The 22,071-nt window shown below is 47.9% G+C and overlaps 1 protein-coding gene across 4 annotated transcripts; it reads right to left on the bottom strand.

Annotated features, from left to right (window-relative positions):
* Window positions 1-1,195: 1,195 nt before the first annotated feature.
* Window positions 1,196-20,376, bottom strand: LOC131697908 (inactive rhomboid protein 2-like). 4 transcript variants are annotated; one of them, XM_058989670.1, is made up of 19 exons: window positions 20,141-20,376; window positions 14,859-15,006; window positions 14,583-14,710; window positions 13,761-13,938; window positions 13,395-13,607; window positions 13,143-13,271; window positions 12,667-12,803; window positions 12,207-12,276; window positions 11,551-11,684; window positions 10,981-11,092; window positions 10,304-10,378; window positions 9,971-10,132; window positions 9,718-9,821; window positions 8,657-8,720; window positions 8,400-8,494; window positions 7,336-7,411; window positions 6,697-6,797; window positions 5,452-5,605; window positions 1,196-2,845 (listed from the first exon to the last, which is right to left on the bottom strand). In XM_058989670.1, the coding sequence occupies exons 2-19, from the start codon at window positions 14,979-14,981 to the stop codon at window positions 2,426-2,428; spliced, it is 2,475 nt and encodes an 824-aa protein (XP_058845653.1). In that variant the 5' UTR covers window positions 14,982-15,006; window positions 20,141-20,376; the 3' UTR covers window positions 1,196-2,425. The 4 variants fall into 4 exon arrangements, with proteins under 4 accessions (XP_058845653.1, XP_058845654.1, XP_058845652.1 ...); XM_058989671.1 differs by having other exon boundaries at window positions 20,147-20,376; XM_058989669.1 differs by lacking the exon at window positions 20,141-20,376 and adding an exon at window positions 19,965-20,117.
* Window positions 20,377-22,071: the final 1,695 nt, after the last annotated feature.

Raw genomic sequence — 22,071 nt, 5'->3', positions numbered from 1 at the left:
GGATGGGAGTGGAGAGGAAGGAGAGGGGGAGGGAGGAGTGGAATGGAGGAGGATGGGGGAGGAGAGAGGAAGGAGAGGGGGAGGGAGGAGTGGAATGGAGGAGGAGGAAGGGAATGGAGGAGGATGGGAGTGCAGAGGAAGGAGAGGGGGAGGGAGGAGTGGAATGGAGGAGGAAGGGAATGGAGGAGGATGGGAGTGGAGAGGAAGGAGAGGGGGAGGGAGGAGGGGAGTGAAGAAGGGAGGGGGAGTGGAGGAGGGAAGGTGTAGCTAGTGGGTGTCGCTAGCCGTCTTGTTTACTGCTTGCTTTCTTAACCAGCGCTTCTTTGCATTCATTTCAGCCGTTCTGTGTTACTTGGAAATGGATGTGTTGTGTACATATGTAAAATACAGTGGGTTTTGTGCACCTCTTCTGAATCCTTCCTTTTGTACAGCACTAACACTGGAGCAGTGCCTGGCTTTGGAAAACATTCATGTGAACGGAGATCCGAGTTAGCAACCCCACAACAGAACTGTAAAGCTCCAGTCCTCCTCTCTCCCCTTGGATAGACACGCCACGTGTAATATTGACATGGTTATGGCAATCCCTGGTGATATTACCTGCTGAAAATGACACGTTTTTAATTGACTATATATCAGATTGCGGGCCATATTCATGATGCATTAGCATAGCAGTAAATACAGCACATGCAGCCCTAATGCTTCAGTCTTTGTCTCTGTGTTCACCGCTGTCGTGCTCTTCTCTATACTAGTTTACCTGAATCAGTCCAGAGCCTCGCTTCCTCCACCACCCCCTCCTCCTCCAGCTCAGATGATAGCTGTGTTCCCCCTTGGAGTTATCACCTCTCCCTTCCAGGAGTCTTGAATCAAGACAGCTATGGAATTTTATAACTTTTATTTTGTAATAATTAGAAAAATAAAGGATTTATTTTCCAACATTTCTGTATTTCTATGAACATGCTACTTGCATAGGATATGTAGAGATCTCTGGTACTGGATCAGCAGGCTTGCCCCTCAATTACAGTACTGTTCAAGATCACTTTCAGGATATTCTCACACAGGATTGTGGAGCCCTGTGCTCAAAGCCTTAGCTCATGCTTTCTTTCCTGTGAGTACAATTCAGTGCGATATTCATGAAACTGCTTTGAATTGCTGTGGGCTTCTTGAACGCTGACACACACACACACACACGCTGATGCAGGGTCTGTATCTTTAATCATTTTATTTCAAGTAAAAAAACACAAAAAACAATAGTATTCTATAATTCAATTTACCAAACAAACAAGTGATTTTTGCACATTTGCATCACAAAATGTTTTAGGACCTTTTTTTTTTGTTAAATAAATAACACAAACATGTGTCTGATGCTGCATGTACAGCAACTAATGGAGTTATCCATACTCGCTCACACATACATTTTGTAGGATTTACACAGGTTATCACAGTGCAGGTTATTAAATGTGAGGACAAGAGGAAACCAAACACACAGATTCTCAGTAAGAAAACAGGAAATGTACAAGACTCAGCCTGGACCCTCAGACATACAGTTTCTGAATGGCAGCACCCAGTGGTTTTATAGAAGATGAAGGTAAAGTCTAAAAAAGTACACCAGGCTGGCTGTGCTTTAACTGGTTCATTGAGATCATCCAGAATGATACAGCTCTGTCAGTCCTGATGGTCGTCTCACAGCATTAAACAAAGTAACAGCAATCTATCAAACTAGAACATCGCATCACGGAATGCAACGTCATCTCCCCGTACAGTACTGTATGTGCCTCGGTTGATACAGAGCTATGAGGAGGGAATGGCTAATCAAAGCCCTACAAAGTCAATCTCCCTCGATTAAGGCTTAATCCATTTCTCAGTCACCTTTTATAGCTTTAAGCCAGTGACAGACACTGGTTTCACTCAGTTCCCTAATCCCTCAAACACCCCTGCCAGTCTGTATGGCAGTGCCACGGAGAGACCAGCCTGGGCACACACTTCTCATCCAGTCAAGGAAGAGAGCCGTCCGACCCATGCCAGGCTTCCCCTGTGACCCTAATCACACTCACCGGAACTACTTCCACGCAGGATTTCGAAAGTTTGAGAAACTTCTCAAATCTGATAACGTGCCGGGAAGGAGTGGTTTGAAACAATTCTACAATTACTGTTATTAAAAAACAGAAGCACCTCCTGACACACTCCACACTTCAGCACAGAAGCACCTTCCTGACTCTCACTCTCCCTCCCTCCCTCCCTCCTCTCTCCCTCTCTCTCCCTCTCTCTCTCCCCCTCATTGTAAATTTAAAGTCTGTAGTAAACAGTACACTGTGTTGCCTGAGTGAGTCAGCCTCTCTGTGAGCAGCCCCCCTGCACAGCTGCACAGCCACACAGCTGCCCCACCCTCGCTTGGGGAGCCCCCCTGGACTGCACGGCCGGAGGAAGGCTAGTGCAGCACGTGGTCGATGTCATACTTCTCACAGAACTTGCTGGTGAAGGGCAGGCAGGTGAGGTGCTCCAGCCAGTGCCAGTGGATGGGGTGGATGTAGAACCAGATGATGAGCGAGGAGAAGAGCCCCAGGAAGGCGACCAGAGTGAGCAGGATGAGGGCGCGCTTGCGGTACTTGTCTGACGTGCCGAAGGTGATGTAGGGCAGGAAAGCGAAGGACAGCAGCAGCCCGCTCAGGAAGCCGAAGATGTGCGCGATGTTGTCGATCCAGGGCAGCAGCCCGCACAGGAACAGGAAGAGCACCACGCCCAGCAGCTTGCAGAACGCCTTCCACGGCTTCTCCAGGATCTGCCAGCCCTGGATCAGCTCCACAAACAGGCAGGCGAGCAAGCCGAACTGGGAGCCCGCTGGTCCCACCTGGAACAGGGGGAGAGGGGCAATCACACAGTCATGGTCTTGTTATGCTATACTCTCAAGAGTTATACTACAAGTTAATACATTCACCAGACTCCGTCTCTTATGATATGAGAGTCTTCTCTGCAAGAGACAGGGTCAACTGTATATATTAACAACTTCTTCTTCTTCTTAATAATAATAATAATAATAATAATAATAATAATAATAATAATCACCACAAATACATAGTTAATGCCTTTTTCCGAATGGACAGGGTTACGGCAGGTGATTCTAATTTTGATTCATCTCATTAAATACTTGCATACAAACTGCAAGATCGTAGTACAGTACAGTAATCTGCAGCAGAAAGAAAGAGCTTGAACAGTGAGGGGATGTAGTGCCCACATTTAAATACAAGCCCTGCTGGCTCACAGTCAGTGCAGACAACTCGCTACTGCTTCAGACTGGCAGGTCTCCAGAGCGAGAGAGGCTAGTGCACCCTCCCACCCACGTCTCCACCCAGCGCTCTGGGACTCCTGACTGCACCAGACGCTCGCACGCCTTGCCAGCTGCTAAAGGTTAACCATCGCTTCTGAACATTCCATTATCAGAGTATGTTAGAGATAGCATTGTGTTTGAAATGACAGCACTGTCAGCCAGGTCTCGCTCCGGTGGGACTGCTAATGGAAAGCAGCCGGGCTAATTACAGCTCCCTGAGTGTTTGGATAGAGAGAGCCAGTCTCAGGACACAGGCACACGTCAAACCAGAGCTCCAGAGCAAAGGGGTGTGTGGGAGGGGAGTGCGTATTCATGCAAAAGAGAGCGGAGTGTGACGCAGGAGACCTGTTTAAACTGAACAAGTTAGCAGAACTGCTTTTAATTATATAGACAGCGTGTTATTAGAAGTGCATTATGTGACACACACACACATACAGCTGAGGAATTTGGAATGTTAACAAGCCCCTCCATTCCGGAAATGACTATCGCATTATTATTATTATTATTATTTTTCTGGAGAATCTATTTTGAGGCAGTTGCGTGTGTATAAATTGCCCTCGGACTCCAGTTGAAAGCTGCGCTCCTTTTCTTCAATGCTGGCTGCTGAGCACCGTTGTTAGTATCAGTTAAAAGGTGAATACATGCCCTAGCAGATCAAGACAAGCTTGCTATCTGGACAGGTGTGCACCCTCACGAGCCCAGGGTGGAATGCAGGGACAGCTCAACTGGGTTAACAGGTGGTGTAACCGTGACTCTACAAACACAACTGCTGAAGTCATCAAACCTGCCAAGAGCCTAATCAGGAGTGCGTGAGAGGCACCTGTGTGAGCAAGCAGCAAGGGATTAGGGGACAGACTGACGTCATTCCTCCATGCAGCAGATGGCTAATCTCTGAGAGTAACCTTCCGCTAGGGCAAGCACAAGAAAAGAGGCACAGAGCGGCCCTGCCTCCCATCACACTGTACTGTACTGTACTGTACAGAACAGAACGCAGCTTAGGGTGTGGAAGGAATGGGTGTGACCTGCCAGCAAACAGACCCACAGCCAGTTCCTGGAATCAAGGGACTGCCTGCCACCTAAATCCAGTGAATATCTCTGTGTGTTATTTAATGACCGTTTCTATTCCGGTACAGTGAAGTAAAGTAATAGCTTCTAGCAGTCAGGGTGTTTCTCTATATAGTTTAGCATGATTCACTCATTCCAGGTTTTACTACGAGCTCAGGCATGTCTTATTAAACTCATGGTAAAACCAGGAATGGGTCAACCTGCTCTGCAATGGGAGTCTTATTTCCATCCCTGAACTGCATGGGCTGTGTAAAGCATCACTCAGTAGAAGCTATTTGAGTCTCTATCCCAACAGGTAAACCTCCCACCTTGAAAGCACAGCACAATAATTAATCCATCGGTCAACAGGATTATCTGAACTTTCCATCAGCAAACACTGAGGAGATAAACCTCAAATCGTACTGTGTTTTGTATTTGCTCTTATTAGGACTGAAGTCATTGTGTTTTGTATCTTGCTCTTAATTGTACTGTAATTCTTGATATGTATTTTTTGTATGCAACTGTAAGTCGCCCTGGGTAAGGGTGTCTGCTATGAAATAAATAAGTAAATAGATAATAAACACCTGGATTAAAACACTCGAACCCAAGTAACACTCAATTAAAGGATAAAACACAGAGTCCTTTCACTAGCTCGGCGGTCAGCTGGTCACTTTATCCCATTAGGGTGCTTCTCAAACCTACAGAACGTCCAGCTGTAGAATTGATATATTTTTTACAGGACACTAAAAAGCAAGCAGCCTTCTGAACATTCTGTAATAGTTCTGTTTGTTTAGAAGAATTCAATAACTTTTGGTACAAAAAGGGAATTTATTTCAAAGACAGATTAGTGCAATTGTACTTGAATGAAGAGGGTGCTAATCGACTTTCTATATCAGCTGATTCGTTTCCAAATAATTCCATACTAATAATAATAATAATAATAATAATAATAATAATAATAATACGCTTTTGCATTAACACTCAATCTTGCCGAAGCGCCCCCATCCTCCAGCACAGTAAGCTAATCTCAAGGGTACGCACTGAGAGGAGTGTCTCCAGAGTGCAGCCCCGACACCACGGCTCACCTCGGCTCGGTAGGGCAGGAACAGCGCGCTGGCCAGGTTCCCGGTGATGCCGCTCAGGATGTAGATGATGGAGATGCGCAGCCAGCCCGCCAGCTTCTCCAGGTCCCTCAGCACCGTCATCTGGAAGACCACCGACACCGCGAGGTGGATAACCCTGCAGGGAGCAGCAACAGGAGGGGCCCAGGGCTTGAGACTCACACTACCCTGGGGTTCAGAACTCCCCTTCTATGGGTACATTACTGAAATGACCAGGAGCCAGGCGCTTGAGCAGGGTTACAAACTCACACTAGAGTTTCAAGCAATGGATGTCCAATCACATCTCAGGCTTTTGTTTCCATTATATATACATATTTTTGTTACCTCTATTATTAAACTGTTCAGATCTTAAAACTAGGGAGCTACATCCAAACTTTTACACCCAAACAAACAAATGCTGAACGACCAGCAGTGATTTGAATGTTTTGGGGGATTAATTGGAGGTACTTAACTCCTGTATAAACAAATCCAATCTAATCTTGATTACTGGCACTGGCTAAACACTTTCCTGTCCCTTGTCTCAGCAGTTTGTATACCATTAAACCCTGAACAACTGGAACCATACGCCTGTGTGTGGGAACTGCACAGAGAGACGGGGCGCCCGAGTAGCAACACTGCTGTAAGGGCAAGCCTAATGCTGCCACCTGCTGGACAAGGGAAAGAACACGAGACTAACACTGTGTAATGAAGTGTCAGAGGTGCATATATTACAGGTAAGAGGTGCATATATTACAGGTAAGAGGTGCATATATTACAGGTAAGATGTGTATATATTACAGGTAAGAGGTGCATATATTACAGGTAAGAGGTGCATATATTACAGGTAAGATGTGCATATATTACAGGTAAGAGGTGCATATATTACAGGTAAGATGTGTATATATTACAGGTAAGAGGTGCATATATTACAGGTAAGAGGTGCATATATTACAGGTAAGATGTGTATATATTACAGGTAAGAGGTGCATATATTACAGGTAAGATGTGCATATATTACAGGTAAGAGGTGCATATATTACAGGTAAGAGGTGCATATATTACAGGTAAGATGTGCATATATTACAGGTAAGAGGTGCATATATTACAGGTAAGAGGTGCATATATTACATGTAAGAGGTGCATATATTGCAGATTGTCATCCCGTTAATTGGTGGTGGATCACACACTAAGCGCTGGCCTGCTGTGTGTGGTGAGGGGGAGCTCCCTTACCCAGCATGCAGAAACAAGGAGAGCCACAGTCTGTAGAACTGGTCTGGAAAGTCTGGGTTCAGAAAGGGCAGCAGACCACACACCTTGTCCAGACAGTGCACCTGCAGGGAAACAACCAGTGTAAGATGCACTGGGATCCTATACGGGGAACACTGGAGCTCAGGGGAGCGTAGTGTGGAATTAACAATGCCCCTGTTAATCCAGTACATAGGGTGTTTAAATAGTTATTAATAGTAACAGCAGCATGCTATGGTAATACAGAGCTATAGTGCAATTACTAAACATCAGGACAGGAGGCTTTCCTCATATATTTCATATTGAATTGTAATAAACTTCTTATCCCCAGTTAAAATCATTTAATAATGTGCTCAGAGGCGTTTAGGAATGGATCCTTAATATAAGTGTGACCCCCATTCTCATATGATTTGCCAAAGTTAAACAATAAATAAATGAAGAGCAGCAGGGTCTGATATTATATTCATATAAATAAATGCAGAGCAGCAGGGTCTCGATATTATATTCATATAAATAAATGAAGAGCAGCAGGGTCTCGATATTATATTCAAATAAAAAATGCAGAGTAGCAGGGGCTGCTCTGCCTGTGCTGAGCTCTGAGGAGGGGCCCCATGGCTCTCGTACCTGTGAGCAGAGCGTGGCCTCCTCGTGGAAGTATCCCTGCATGAAGGTGCAGTATTCACGAGTGGTGATGTCACACCTGCAGGACAAGGGCACACTCACATGAGGACATGATCCAGTCCATGCAACAGCAACACACACACACACACACACACACACTGACAGGAGCCATCTCCTTGTGAGGACATGATCCAGTCCATGCAACAGCAACACACACACACACACACACACACACACACACACACACACACACTGACAGGAGCCATCTCCTTGTGAGGACATGATCCAGTCCATGCAACAGCAACACACACACACACACACACACACACTGATAGGAGCCATTCCATGCAACAACAACACACACACACACACACACACACACACACACACACACTGATAGGAGCCATTCCATGCAACAGAAACACATACATACACACACACACACACACACTGTCTTTATCTATTCATTTAGATTGATTAAATTCCTCCCAGAACATTGGCTTTTCCTTTATCTCTTGAATCCACTGATAAGCTACATGTTTTACATCTGCTATATGAACGTACTTCTCCCTTCTTTCCTCTGGTTTATATAAGAAGTGGACACGGTACAGTAACGTGCATGTCAGGTTACCTGACCAGGTAACCAGCGGATTCATTCTTGTTTCTTTCGCAGTATCTCCGAGACCCCGGGACTGTATTTGGGGGTTCAGTGTGCAGTGTAATTAACCTGTTCATCAGAGCGCTGTATCGCAGAGACCCCAGGACTGTATTTGGGGGTTCAGTGTGCAGTGTAATTAACCTGTTCATCAGAGCGCTGTATCGCAGAGACCCCAGGACTGTATTTGGGGGTTCAGTGTGCAGTGTAATTAACCTGTTCATCAAAGCGCTGTATCGCAGAGACTCCAGGACTGTATTTGGGGGTTCAGTGTGCAGTGTAATTAACCTGTTCATCAAAGCGCTGTATCGCAGAGACCCCGGGACTGTATTTGGGGGTTCAGTGTGCAGTGTAATTAACCTGTTCATCAGAGCGCTGTATCGCAGAGACCCCGGGACTGTGTTTGCCCTACCTTCCCTTGGTCCCGATGCAGCAGGGTCTGCCCTTGATGGCACAGTCCATGTGCTTCAGGCCTGTGTGGTTGTTCTTGCCCTGATAGGTGCAGATCTGAAACAAGGACACAGCACAGGCTGCACGGGACGCTTCACTGTGATAAAACCCCTCAATACCCAACAGGATCTGCTATTATTCCAGGAAACAAATCTAAACAGAAAGGCCCCTTGACTGGGGGCACAGTCTGGAACACCCAGGCTGACTGGCTTCACTCACCGGCCACCTCGTGATGTCGTCCGGCCAGATGTGAGGCACGGCCGAAGCAGGCTCTTCACAGGTCCTGTCAGAGCGACACGAGAGACAATGAGCACAGTGGAGACAGGGGGCACACACTCAACACACTGACAGAGTGACACACTGACAGCACCAAGCTCTGAATGAGCACAGTGGAGACAGGGGGCACACACTCACCACACTGACACAGTGACACACTGACAGCACCAAGCTCTGAATGAGCACAGTGGAGACAGGGGGCACACACTCACCACACTGACACAGTGACACACTGACAGCACCAAGCTCTGAATGAGCACAGTGGAGACAGGGGGCACACACTCACCACACTGACAGAGTGACACACTGACAGCACCAAGCTCTGAATGAGCACAGTGGAGACAGGGGGCACACACTCACCACACTGACACAGTGACACACTGACAGCACCAAGCTCTGAATGAGCACAGTGGAGACAGGGGGCACACACTCACCACACTGACACAGTGACACACTGACAGCACCAAGCTCTGAATGAGCACAGTGGAGACAGGGGGCACACACTCACCACACTGACACAGTGACACACTGACAGCACCAAGCTCTGAATGAGCACAGTGGAGACAGGGGGCACACACTCACCACACTGACAGAGTGACACACTGACAGCACCAAGCTCTGAATGAGCACAGTGGAGACAGGGGGCACACACTCACCACACAGTGTAAGTGGTGGTGTGCACATGCTTTATTAACGTGCATCACAGACAGTCCTTTAACATTCACAGAGGTAACTGGTCATTATTCAGAGTGCCGACAATGCTTCAAGCATCAAGCTGAATGAAGGAGAATTGCATTACTCCAACACTCCAGAAGATGACAGCATTGTGCAAGAGACAGAAAGGAGTCAATATCTGAGATGAAACAACAGAGCACAGCCTGGAAACAGAGCACAGTGTATAAACACAGCAGACGAGACTTCAGGCTCAGTGAGGAATTATTCCCGGTTCACTGTCCAAATACAAGATGATAAAACCAAACTGGAGCGGAGCGGGGCTACTGTACCGGGGGTCCTGGTGACACACCGCTCCCGATGACCTCACTCCTTCAGCACCCTCCATTGGGGGGCCAGTCTTCTCAGTCCATTTCTCAAAGCTAGCGAGAGTCTCCTGCAAACAGGGAGGGGCACACAAATCAGATCAGTATCACAGACCTGTGTGAGCAGTGCTGTGCTAGTTTCACCACTGGAGTCACAAGGTCCCGAGCTTTGGTAAAAGCGACTCGATGATGTAAGGCAGCTGCACAGTGCTGGACTCACCGAACAGTCTTCAGGCAGGGTCTGCACGCAGCCCGAATTGTCGTTCTGGACACAGCAGCCCGATCCCCTCTCCCTCTCCTTCGCCTTCTCGATGAGCGCAGCGATCTGCTCATCACGCCGGATACACGGGGAGAACTTAGCACCCAGGTGGATCAGCGAGTCCTGGGAAACACACACACAACACAACACAACACAGACAGACACAACACAGATACACACACACACACACACAACACAGACACAGGAGAGAGAAATGAGGGAAGGACATTGAACTCATGGCAGTATTCAATCCATACTCATCGGAACGCAATGATATGAATCAGAAACACTCACTGAACTGGGTCCTATCCAGAAGTTCTCCTGCTGTATGTATTTCACACTTTCGTACACCCCTTTGTTTCGGAGGACCTGAGGAACGATAAAGAAACACGTCAGACGCAGAACAACGACGGGGGCCTGGAGTGAATACTGATGCCAACATCTAGCCGGGACACTCCGGAGATCCATACCGGTCCAGCCGGGACACTCCGGAGATCCATACCGGTCCAGCCGGGACACTCCGGAGATCCACACCGGTCTAGCCGGGACACTCCGGAGATCCACACCGGTCTAGCCGGGACACTCCGGAGATCCACACCGGTCCAGCCGGGACACTCCGGAGATCCACACCGGTCTAGCCGGGACACTCCGGAGATCCACACCGGTCTAGCCGGGACACTCCGGAGATCCATACCGGTCCAGCCGGGACACTCCGGAGATCCACACCGGTCTAGCCGGGACACTCCGGAGATCCATACCGGTCCAGCCGGGACACTCCGGAGATCCATACCGGTCCAGTCGGGACACTCCGGAGATCCATACCGGTCTAGCCGGGACACTCCGGAGATCCACACCGGTCTAGCCGGGACACTCCGGAGATCCACACCGGTCCAGCCGGGACACTCCGGAGATCCATACCGGTCCAGCCGGGACACTCCGGAGATCCATACCGGTCTAGTCGGGACACTCACCAGATCAGAGGACACATGCTGCGCGAATCCCACAGGGGCGATGCCGTAGGTGCCGATGGCCAGCAGAGTGACGAGGATGTGAACGAACGTGATCCAGTAGGTGAAGTAGGGCCTGGAAGTAGGGGAGCCATGGAGAAAATACATATTTTATATGGGAGCCTGGTACTGATGTGACACAAAGTTTCTTTGTATCCTATGGAACTGGGGACCCACTCTGAGCTCTAAACTGGGGAAGGATATCAGCTTGTGTCATACAGCACCCTGGGCCATATTCCATATGCACTCCACCTATTAGAAATACCTTTTAAAAACTGCTGTCAATATCACAGTTAAGTAAATATCTTTATTGGTCTTGTTTTAGTGTTGCAGGAGACAGCAGTGTACCTGCAGGGCTATCGATTATCCAGGGATGGAAATAAGTCCCCTGTTGCTTAGCAGTTTCACCTATTCTACATTTTTTATGGATTAGCTCCAGTAACAAGCTCAGGGGCGTGTCTTACTAAACTCCTAGTAAAACCAGGAATGGATCAGACTGCTATGCAATGGGATTGGTATTGCCACCCTGGTTACCTGTGGCTGTTGAAGTCCTCCAGCTGTTTCTGCACGGTGCTGCTCAGGCTGCGACGGTACGTGCGGTTCATCCACTTCCCCACCACCCCCAGCCCGTACTGACGCCTCTTCTTGTCGAAGGCAAAGTGCTTCACCTGTAAGGAAAGAGTTCATGAAAAGAAAGTGCAAAACTAGGATTGAGACGCAGCTGTGATGCTGCTATGTGGGCAGCATGTGTGGCCATCAGGCAAAGAAGGTTTCATTACCAGGGAAAGGGGTTATAAAATGAAGAGACCTGACCTGACCTGCTGCAAGAAAGGTGGTCTGGTCAAAACGCTGCTGACACACAGACAGAAGCCAGCGACTTGGGGTGCAGAGACTGTATAAAACAGCAGCACTTGGAGACGCTTTCAAGAAGCAGACCTGAGTCCTCTCCCAACGACTGACCATGCCGCGCCTGTGCTTCTTCCAGAGGATTAGGTCATTGGTCACCGTTTCATTTCTCTTTATAATTAGGGCTACATTATTATGTCTAAATGTTTAAGCACTATGTGTGTATCTTTTGAATATTGGAATCGATAAAAGGAAACGTGTTCAATTCTTCTTAGATCCTTGTCGTGTGCACTGCTTCACACAGAGAAATACCAAATGAATAATCCTGTAGTTTCCTTCCATACCTGCGAGGCGATGCGCCGGCCCCTGCGAGGGGGGGATCCTCCCACAGCGGGGGTCTTCGACGCGTCCTTACTGCAGAGAGACAGGGAGACTCCTTCACACACACACCCAAAATAAAACATTAACCCTTACTGCAGAGAGGAGACAGGGAGACCCCTTCACACACAGCACCCAAAATAAAACACTAACCCTTACTGCAGAGAGGAGACAGAGAGACCCCTTCACACACAGCACCCAAAATAAAACACTAACCCTTACTGCAGAGAGGAGACAAGGAGAGCCCTTCACACACCCACACATAGCACCCAAAATAAAACACGAAACCACGGTAGTCAAGCGCCCTTTACTCATGAGGCAACGCTTTATTTGAATTGGACACCTTCGTAGAGCCTATATAGAGCCGGCACTGTGTAGCTAACACAGTATCATTGATGTGTCCCTCTCTGTGACTCTCTCACTCACAGGCTGGGCTGCAGGCTCTCCCCTGGCTGCATGTCTCCTCCGAAGGGCGCTGGGTGAGGGGGGACGTAGCTGGCTGAGAGCGGGGGGGATTCGAACACATCGTCTGCCATCGAGCACATCTCCTCGTGCATGTCCATCTGCAGAGAGGAAGCAGCGGCCATACAGAGTCAGAGATCAAACAGAAAACACAACAATCAAGGGACAGACACCTGCCGTATCTCAAGAGCCTGCTGGCTGCCTTTGAAGCACAGGGATGACTTACTTATTATGAGATGATTATTACTGTACTGCTCATTTACTTATAGAATGTGGTTTCAGAGCTGTATAAAAAAAAGTTTCGTGCAAGCGCATGGCTCTCTGCAGTGATGAAATGAACTGGCTTTGAATGGCACCCCGTTATCACACTGAAAGATCCTAACTGGTGATGCAGAACAGACTTCTCGTCTACGGAAGGGAAGGAGGAGAGCTGCTCTTGCCTTACTAAAAAAGGAGGAGTCAAAGGTGTCTGCTGCGTCCACGCCGTCCTCCTCCAGCCAGCTGGGCCGAGCGAAGCTGCGTCGGGGGAGGCTCCTCTTGGGCAGCGAGCTGGACAGCACGGGGCGCCCCTGCAAACACACACACAAGCAAACAGGGACATTGGAGTGGGCTGGTGTCAGAGCACGGGGTTGCGGCACAATGGAAAAGTGGAGGCCTGGCTCCGTCACCGAGTGTTACAACGGCAGCGTCACCTTGAAGATGGAGGCGGCGGCGCGGAAGCTCATTTGTGCCACAGACTCCCTCTTCCTGGCCGGCAGGCGGGCGTAGCCGGAGCGCACGCTGGTGAAGGAGCTGAGCGACGTCACGCCCGGGGTCTGAGGAGGGTGGGTGTGGTGGGGGGTCCGCGGCTGATCCGTTTCATCAGGGTACCGGAACGCACGCCCGCGAGCCAGAGGGTCGACAATCTGGGGAGGGGGAGAGAAGAAACTGAATGATCACCTGCAGCTGATTCCACGGCCCACAACGCAAACCCCGCTAAAGACTTAATAAAGAGATGAGGCAAGACAAAGGGGTTTTAAAGTTGTGTTTGTGTGCAGGAGGAGGGAGGAGGAGGTTACCTTTGGCAGCTTGCAGGGTGCAGGGGACTCCTGCCCGTCCTGGCTGGGTAGCTCCAGGTCCCTGTACTGTGCTTTGAGTTTCCCATAGCGCTGGCTGCAGTGCCGCACACTCTTGCGCTGCCACTCCTGCTGCTTGCTCTCGCAGTCGCTGCCCACTCCGAACCACTGCGCAGTGCCCCTGTGTGGCAGGAGGACTGACAGTCAGCACTCAGAGCACAGAGGAACATTTAAACTGCAGGGAGGGAGGAGCCACCAGGATAACAGCTGCTACCGTCTGATGCTCTACACAGCCCATACAGTACAGGGATGGAAAGAAGACTCCCGTTGCAGAGCAGTTTGATGCATTCCTGGTTTTACTACGAGTTTAGTAATAAAACACACCTGAGCTTGTTACCTACACACTGTGGCTAATCAAGCTCTTAGTAAAACCTGGAATGGGTGAAATTGCTATGTAAAAGGAGTCTTCTTTCCAACCCTGCTGTAGTACAGCACAACATGCAAAACACTGGAAAATAACTAATTCTCAGCGTGGAAACTGACTTCCCTCCACGAGAAGAAACATGCGACCCAAGCATGTTTAGCAGATTACACGTTTACACTGAAGCAAAGCAGCACCTTTTGCTGCTAATACACAGAGTTACGGAATCACACAATTCAGCAACATCCTGGCACAATGCCACACCACAGGACTGGCTGTGTAAGCAGAATGTCAGGCTCCCTCTGTGTGTGTGTGTGTGTGTCCGTGTGTGTGTGTGTCCGTGTGGGTGTGTGTCCGTGTGGGTGTGTGTGGGTGGGTGTCTCTGTGGGTGTGTGTCTCTGTACCTGCGGATGCTCTGCGAGAGGGAGCTCTGTCTCTGGAAAGCACCGCGTCTCTCCTGGGCGTCGCTGTCAGACTGCCCCTCTCTTGACCCAGGGTGGCTTCCACTCTTCTTCAGAGACGGCCGGAGCAGCTGGAGGGGAGAGAGGAGCACAAGTCAAAGGGAAGGAGCTGCACTGGGAGAAGGTTCACGGGACACAAAACCACTGAACTGCTGCAGCAGAGAAAGGGGACTCCCTCCACATTTGTTTTCAGGGTTGATACAGGCTTTGCATGCTCACCTTGCTGCTCCCCCCCTTGTCCTCCTCTGGTGGGGGGATGTTGATGACGAGGCTGGGCGGTTTCCTGGTCTGGAGGCGGCTGTCAGACTGGCTGCCCCCGTTCAGCTGCTCCTCGGAGGCCATCCTCGCAGGGAGACTCGGGTCCGAGCTGCAACACCAAGAGACAGAGGGAACATGAGAACACAAGAGAAGAGGCCATCCTCGCAGGGAGACTCGGGTCCGAGCTGCAACTCCAAGAGATAACCGGGGTCTTCAGAGCTGACCGAGTCTCATATTTATCTGTGCTCAGATCACCTCTCTGGCTGGTTTTCAAAAAAACACTTCACCACAGAAATATCAAAAGAAACTTCAAAGCAAATCCAACACCAAACAACTGGAATACAAGACTTTCTCAAGGCAGTACATTATAAAATGAAGTCACTTACCAGCAACGATGCTGTAAAAGCACAAATATCCCTGCAGAAAGCTTGAAGGAAGTGTTTGCCGGAAGCAATGACTCCTCTTTCTTTCTCTAGTCTGGGCTGGACAGACCGTGCTAAGCAGCAGCCTGGGACAGCAGGGTTCCACCCCTCTCAGTCAGTACAGATCAATACCCTGCCTCTTGCATCAGCATGGCAGCTCCACTGGAAACACAAACCTAATTACCTCAACCTTGGTACACATGCGAGTGAACTCCAAACTGGGGTTCACGTCTCAGACCCCCCGACAGCTGTCAAGAGCCCCAGTGGGACCTGGAACAAGATCCCAAACATCTGCCACTGTGCTCCGAACCAGGGAATAAAAACTACCCAGCAGCAAGAAACTCACAAGGTCCGAAAACTGGAATATCTTTAGGTAGCACTATTAATAAGGGTTGGATTAATAATACATGTTTTAAAAGCATGGAAACGGACCATTATTCAAAGGAGCAGTTCACTGGCAAGCAGTAGGAATGCATCCATGAATGCACACTGAATTGCATTGGGAAAAGCTGCCCAGTGTTTGGTGCTCATAAAAAGGTGCTGGATTGAAGTGGCCCTGATTATGGATCCTGTCCAGGTATCAGATTAGATGCAAACACAGCATCATCCCTGGTCATATTCCAATCAGGTCCCGAGGTTGAGGCCAGTGTCTGCGCTGCAGGGACAGCTGTGTGTTTATGTTTAATCCAGCTTACCCCTTCTGCGTGGGCAGGGCTGCCTTGGTCTTGTTCTGTTTACAGTTCTATATTAGAAGGTTACTGCTCTCTTTCCTGGAAAGCAAACTCCCTTTGTGTGGGATCCTGTATAACCAATAACCTGTATAACCAGATCAGTGTTTACTAAGCAACAAACAACATTCCAGCCCTATAAACCTTAAATAACAAACAAAAAAGCAATGCCCAATAAATGCGTGCTATAAAAAAGTTAAACAAGACATCAGCGAGGGACCACAGCTTAGAGTTTCCACAAGGCACTTACAGCATGTAAATCTGCTGCCATCTAGTGATGTGAAGGGAGATAACACCTACAGTACATGCTGTGTGTGCTTTCTGTTCACAAAGCCTGGAATTATTTATTTAAAGACTCATTTTTAAAAGTTTCAGTCCATGTGATGGAGCTTGATATCCATGCATGTTTCATGCGTACAACACTCCATTGAAACAGTTCTGTCACTCATTCTCGAGTTACTGCTCTGTGTGCTGTCCTCTGTTTGCAGGGTTTGGTTTCTTCGAGTTTGGATTGACGTGGCTCCTGGATGCTCGTCGTATGGCATGTCGAGAGGACTTGAAAAGCAGTTTTAATGTCTGGCTGGAATAAAGCTCCCAGCAGGCAGTAACCCTGGCAGGGTCAGGTTTCAGTGCACATCCGCTCTGCAGGAAGGGCCACTCCTTCCACACACACAGAGAAGAGAAATGGCAGCTGCTTTCTCAGAGCTGCAGCCACTCCTCTGCACTGTTACTCATTCACTTGGTCAGCAGCACGAGACTCCCACAACTTCATCACAGCTCTCTTCACCTGGCTGTGAATGCAGCGCCGATGTGGCTGAATACACACTCCATTAATAAATCAATAATGAAGAGGGGTTTAACCCCTCCTTGCCATGCACGAGGTCTGGGTTTTAAATTATTTAAAAAACAGTACGAAAAAAATTATTTGCTTTCGGTTTGCGAAGAAAAGATGACCTAACTTCAAGGATGACTCTGAAAGAGACTTGTGTTCCGCTGCTGCTTCGTCTCGAAGATCTATTTCAGTACAAATGCATCTAAACAAAGCACAGCGCTCCATTACTCACACTGCCATCATCACGCACAGGAACCTGTGATGAGTGCAACACTCTGGCAGACTGGTGACTCAGACACATGCACTGGTACCCATCACTGCAAACACATTCCATTTACATCACGAGGCTCCTAGAGCTATCCAGAACTCCTCGCACTGCATGCAAAACAAGGTCCTGAATGAAGACTAGTGGAAGCACACACCACACAGCACGCATTAGAAACAGGGATCGGTGATGACTCAGGAGTCATCACTTCCTTTAAACCCAAAAGACAATCCCAGGAGAGACTCTCTGGTTTATAGCAATAATAATAATAATAATAATAATAATAATAATAATAATAATAATCATTATCAATGCAAGGAGGCACCCTTGCTCTAAGGCCTGTAGAATCGTTCTGCTGCAGAGCAGGTTCCAGGCATTGCAATGGCTCTGTCTCTCTTCCTTCTTCTTTCCTGGGAGTTGCAGGAATGTGAACAGTGTTGGGATGTTTGAGAGCTGTTAGCATTACGCTGCAATGGAATCATATGGATTTCCTGTGTTTGTATACAGCGTCAAATACTGCTTGAAAATGTTAAACGACTTTTTATAAATTGGGGGGAAACGTGTCAGGCTTTAGACCTCTGATCAGAGATGAGCCCCCAAATTCCTTTATTTAAAAATGCAATATACTGTATATCTAGCTCTATCAGTCTCTATCAGCTCAACCTGGCTGCTTCTTGCAGGGATTTCTTTCACTCTGCTGTGGGTAACACACAACACCTCACACCCTGCGACTGCTCTGCACTGTGGTTTCCTAAACCCTGCACTGAATTCCCTTGTGAAAGCGATGCAGGGTGTCACTGTAGTTTCCTAAACCCTGCACTGAATTCCCTTGTGAAGGCGATGCAGGGTGTCACTGTGGTTTCCTAAACCCTGCACTGAATTCCCTTGTGAGGGTGATGCAGGGTGTCTCTTCATTAAGGCATGTCTGAGCAGGTAAGTAGCACAGTCCCATGCTCCTCCTGGGGGAGTTCTCTGCAAGTCCCTGCAAGGACTGTCTTGTTTCTTCTTTATTCAATCTACATTCCTGAGACAGAGACATGAATGGCTGGCTCAGATAACATACCCGCTCTTTTCCACGGCCGTCACATCTGTCATGTTCCGAGAATTGAAAACAGGACAGCTGCTAAAATACGCGCTACAGAAAGCAATGCTTAACTAGAGTTTAAGGAGAAGTGATAAACCAGAAAAGGGGTATTTGAGTTGATCTAAACTCTGAACTAAAGTGCGACGCTTTAACAGAATTTCAACACCGGTCCAGTCGACATCTTGTTCCTCCCTAATTCACAAGCCTTACCCCCTCCCACAGGAGACTGAACAAACCAGCCAAACCGCGCTTTCAGCTACAAACCAACAGAACCTCCTTTCATTTAACCGTTGCATCCCTGCACTGAACACCTGGCTTCAGCCTTCGATTCGCTTGCTACGCAAATGTAAACGTGCAGTGTCTTAAACTGCTCTAGTTTCAATATCAGATTGGGGCTGCCTGCCCACCTCCAGCTTGTGATCCAGTCTGAGACAGCGCTGACACACAGGAGGGCTGAGAAAGAGTCTGTGCACAACAAAGGAAACTTTCACAAGGGCCAGTTCCCTGAAGCGCTAGAGGGGAAATTAAACAAGCAAACCAGAAAAAGGAGGCTTATTTCTTTCTTTATTAGTAATATTGTTTTTAACAACCATCCTTGTGCAAGCCTTTCCAATACTGCGTGTGCACAGCTGCAATCACACAGTGCAGAGCAGAGGAATCAAGGCTTTCAATAACACTGTGCAGAGCAGAGGAATCAAGCCTTTCAATAACACTGTGCAGAGCAGAGGAATCAAGCCTTTCAATAACACTGTGCAGAGCAGAGGAATCAAGCCTTTCAATAACACTGTGGGATTACAGAGAGACAGGTGCATACTACAATAAAGGCAATATGGTTATTATTAATCACGTTTACACAGGGAGCCCTTGCAGAGATGAATGTGAGCTCATTCTCACAGCAGAGATCTCTCCACCCTGGCTCCTACTTGCCAGTTCAGAATTCACGGAGAAGCCAGGACATGGAGGTGGCATACAGTACTGTCCTGACAAAGAAATACAATTCCAAGAGAAAGCTCCGATTGCACCACCTCACAGTGTTAATCAGCAAAGAGAAATCATGCACTGCACAGTGAAGCGCAGCACTGCCTTGCGCAAAGTTTACCACCCTGTGCAAACCGAGAAGTACAAAAACCCGACCAGGAGCACGTCGCATTCACGCTCTGTGACTGACACACGTTGACTATCATGCCCCGAGAACGGTGGCAACGCACCTCTGTGGGGTGCACAGCTGCAGCGCAGGGTGAGATCGTCTGTCAGTGTGCTTCCTTCCACACGCTTTTCCGCTTCATTAATAAACTGCATTCTTGCACAACAAGAAGAAAAGTTTGGACAGGCGAACTCGATACTTCACTTTACTGTTTGTGTTTTAAAAGTTTAGACTTCTGTACCAGAATTTTTGCTTAAGAGTTTTTTTTTCTATTATTTCACAACCACAAAGTAAGGAAAATGTTAGTGTTACAACGTCCTTCTCAAGCCAGAAGACTTCTCGTCATACCGTAAATAATGTGTCCACTCCTAAAGGAGATCCTGCCCCTGAGCCACTGGAGCGGTAGTAACGTGCAGGTTACCCGCCCGGAGCTGCTGTGTTTAATAAATCCACACAGAAAGATACCTTATTCTGCTCAGAAAAGAACGGTCCCTATTGTAAGCTATACAACTGTATATGTGTGCGTGAGTGTGCAGCGGCATATCTATCGTTTTAAACAAATTAAACGATTCTAAAGACGAGGAGGACTCACCCAGTGGAGATTCCAAACTCTCCAACTTGTGACGAACCAGAAATAGTTTCCTTTCGTACAGTTTGTTTTATATAAATTAGTGAATGAAAAAAAATATGTAACAGTCTTGTTTCACTTCCTTTCTATGACTTGACGAAAATATGTTTTCACCCTACCGGGAGGGGCTTGTTACTGACCTTTACCTGACGTTAGGGTGGGAAGGGCATGGTACATCCCCAAAGCGCACGAGTCGTGTCTGATAAAGCAGGATTGCGTCTAGGACGAGTAGAAGGACAGGGTGGTTGCGTTGATTACATTCAGATTGTAGGCGTGCTGTAATATTTTACCACCTCGCTGCACACAAAACCGACAGGGTCGGTGTTTCAAGTCCCCGTCACGCCAACCAGGTGCTCCAGCCAGCTGGCCCCTCCCACTCCAGCACACTGCAGAAAGGTGAACTCACCTGAGCGCGCCATGGCCTCTGGGGGCGTGCTGGCGCTGGCGTCGCACATAAGGAGGCTTACATAAACTGTAAAAAAACCAAAACAAAACAGATTTAAAAATATAAACATTGGTCCTTTGGGGACTATATTACTATCCATTTACCTGTATCAGAATTTCAGATATAATCAAAGATGACTCAGAACCCGATTAATTCAGAACATCACACATTTAGAAAGGACACACTATCTTTTCTTTACACCCATCTTTTTTGTGCTCTTTGCACTCTTTGCATTCCACCACCAGAGGGCACCCTGAGTTTGAAAATCAGGGGACTGGATGGTGTGGAGAGACAAGGCGGGGTCTCAATACTTGGTCAGCACCCCAGTTATTTACTAGTGAAAGGAAACATACGCTGCTTCTGACAGCATGTGCATGAACATTCTGATGTGCATGAACATTCTGATGTGCATGAACATTCTGATTTGCATGAATATTTTGATTTGCATGAACATTCTGATGTGCATAAACATCCCCCCCCCCCCCCCCTCTCTCTCTCTCTCTCTCTCTCTCTCTCTCTCTCTCTCCCCCTCCCCCCCCCCCTCTCTCTCTCTCAAATTCAAATTCAAATTCAAATTGGCTTTATTGGCATGACAATAAAAATAATTGTGTTGCCAAAGCACATACATGGCATAACCAACTCAAATATACAGACAAAGAATTTTTCTTAATACTAACAGTATCCCTCCTCCCTCTATATTAATACAGTAAACAGAATCCCTCCCTTCCCCTCTATATCAAACAGTACCCCCTTCCCCCCTCTATATTAAACAGAATCCCCCTCCCTCCCTCTATTAAACAGAATCCCCCCTCCCTCAATTAAACAATACCCCCTCCCTCCCTCCCTCCCTCTTTCTATATTAAACAGAATCCCTCCCTCCCTCCCTCTCTCTTTTCCCTCTCTAGTGTGACGTGTTCACGGTCTGTCCCTCAGGCTATGACAGGTCTCCACGTATTGACCAGCCAGTCTGGCTGTGTGTTTGTCTTCCCCCAGCAGGATTGACAGCTTCTGGGTATCACACATTTTTGGGAATTCTGGGACTAAATCACAGAATTTGGGGAAGAAAATGTCCCTTATGTTTTTATATTTTTCACAGTGTGTCAGGAAGTGAATCTCTGTCTCGACCTCTCCTGTCTCACAGTGACCACAGTGCCTGTTCTCCCTGGCCAGCCAGGTTTGCCTCTGTCGGCCTTTTTCAATGGCCAGGTTGTGGTCACTGAGCCGGTATTTGGTCAGGATCTGCCTCTGCTTTGTGTTTCTGACAGTTACCAGGTATTCTGCCAGGGTGTAATTTCTATTTAGGGTTCGATAGCACTCTAGTTTGTTTTGTGTTTTAGTGTTTGTATCCCAATGGTCCAGATAGGAGTGTTTCAGGTGTTTTATAATTTGGTTGACACTAATTGGAATTGTTTTTGCAGTGCTGTCCTGAAGCTGACTGATGTCAGTGTTGCTCAGCTCAGTGAGCTTCAGGACCAGCTGGCTGAGGGGACTCTTTTCTGGGCTGAGCTCTTGGTATTGCAGGGCTTTATGATGGAGTGAGTTTGGGTCACTAGTTTTTAGATGAATCCAGTATTTTAATGCTCTTTTTTGGATGTTAATAATCAATGGATAAAGGCCTAATTCAGC

The sequence above is a fragment of the Acipenser ruthenus genome, chromosome 17 (assembly GCF_902713425.1).
Source record: "Acipenser ruthenus chromosome 17, fAciRut3.2 maternal haplotype, whole genome shotgun sequence".
NCBI classification, from domain to species: Eukaryota; Metazoa; Chordata; class Actinopteri; order Acipenseriformes; family Acipenseridae; genus Acipenser; species Acipenser ruthenus.
Note: the sequence above shows the minus strand (reverse complement) of the source record. Positions and strands in the feature narration are given on the sequence as shown.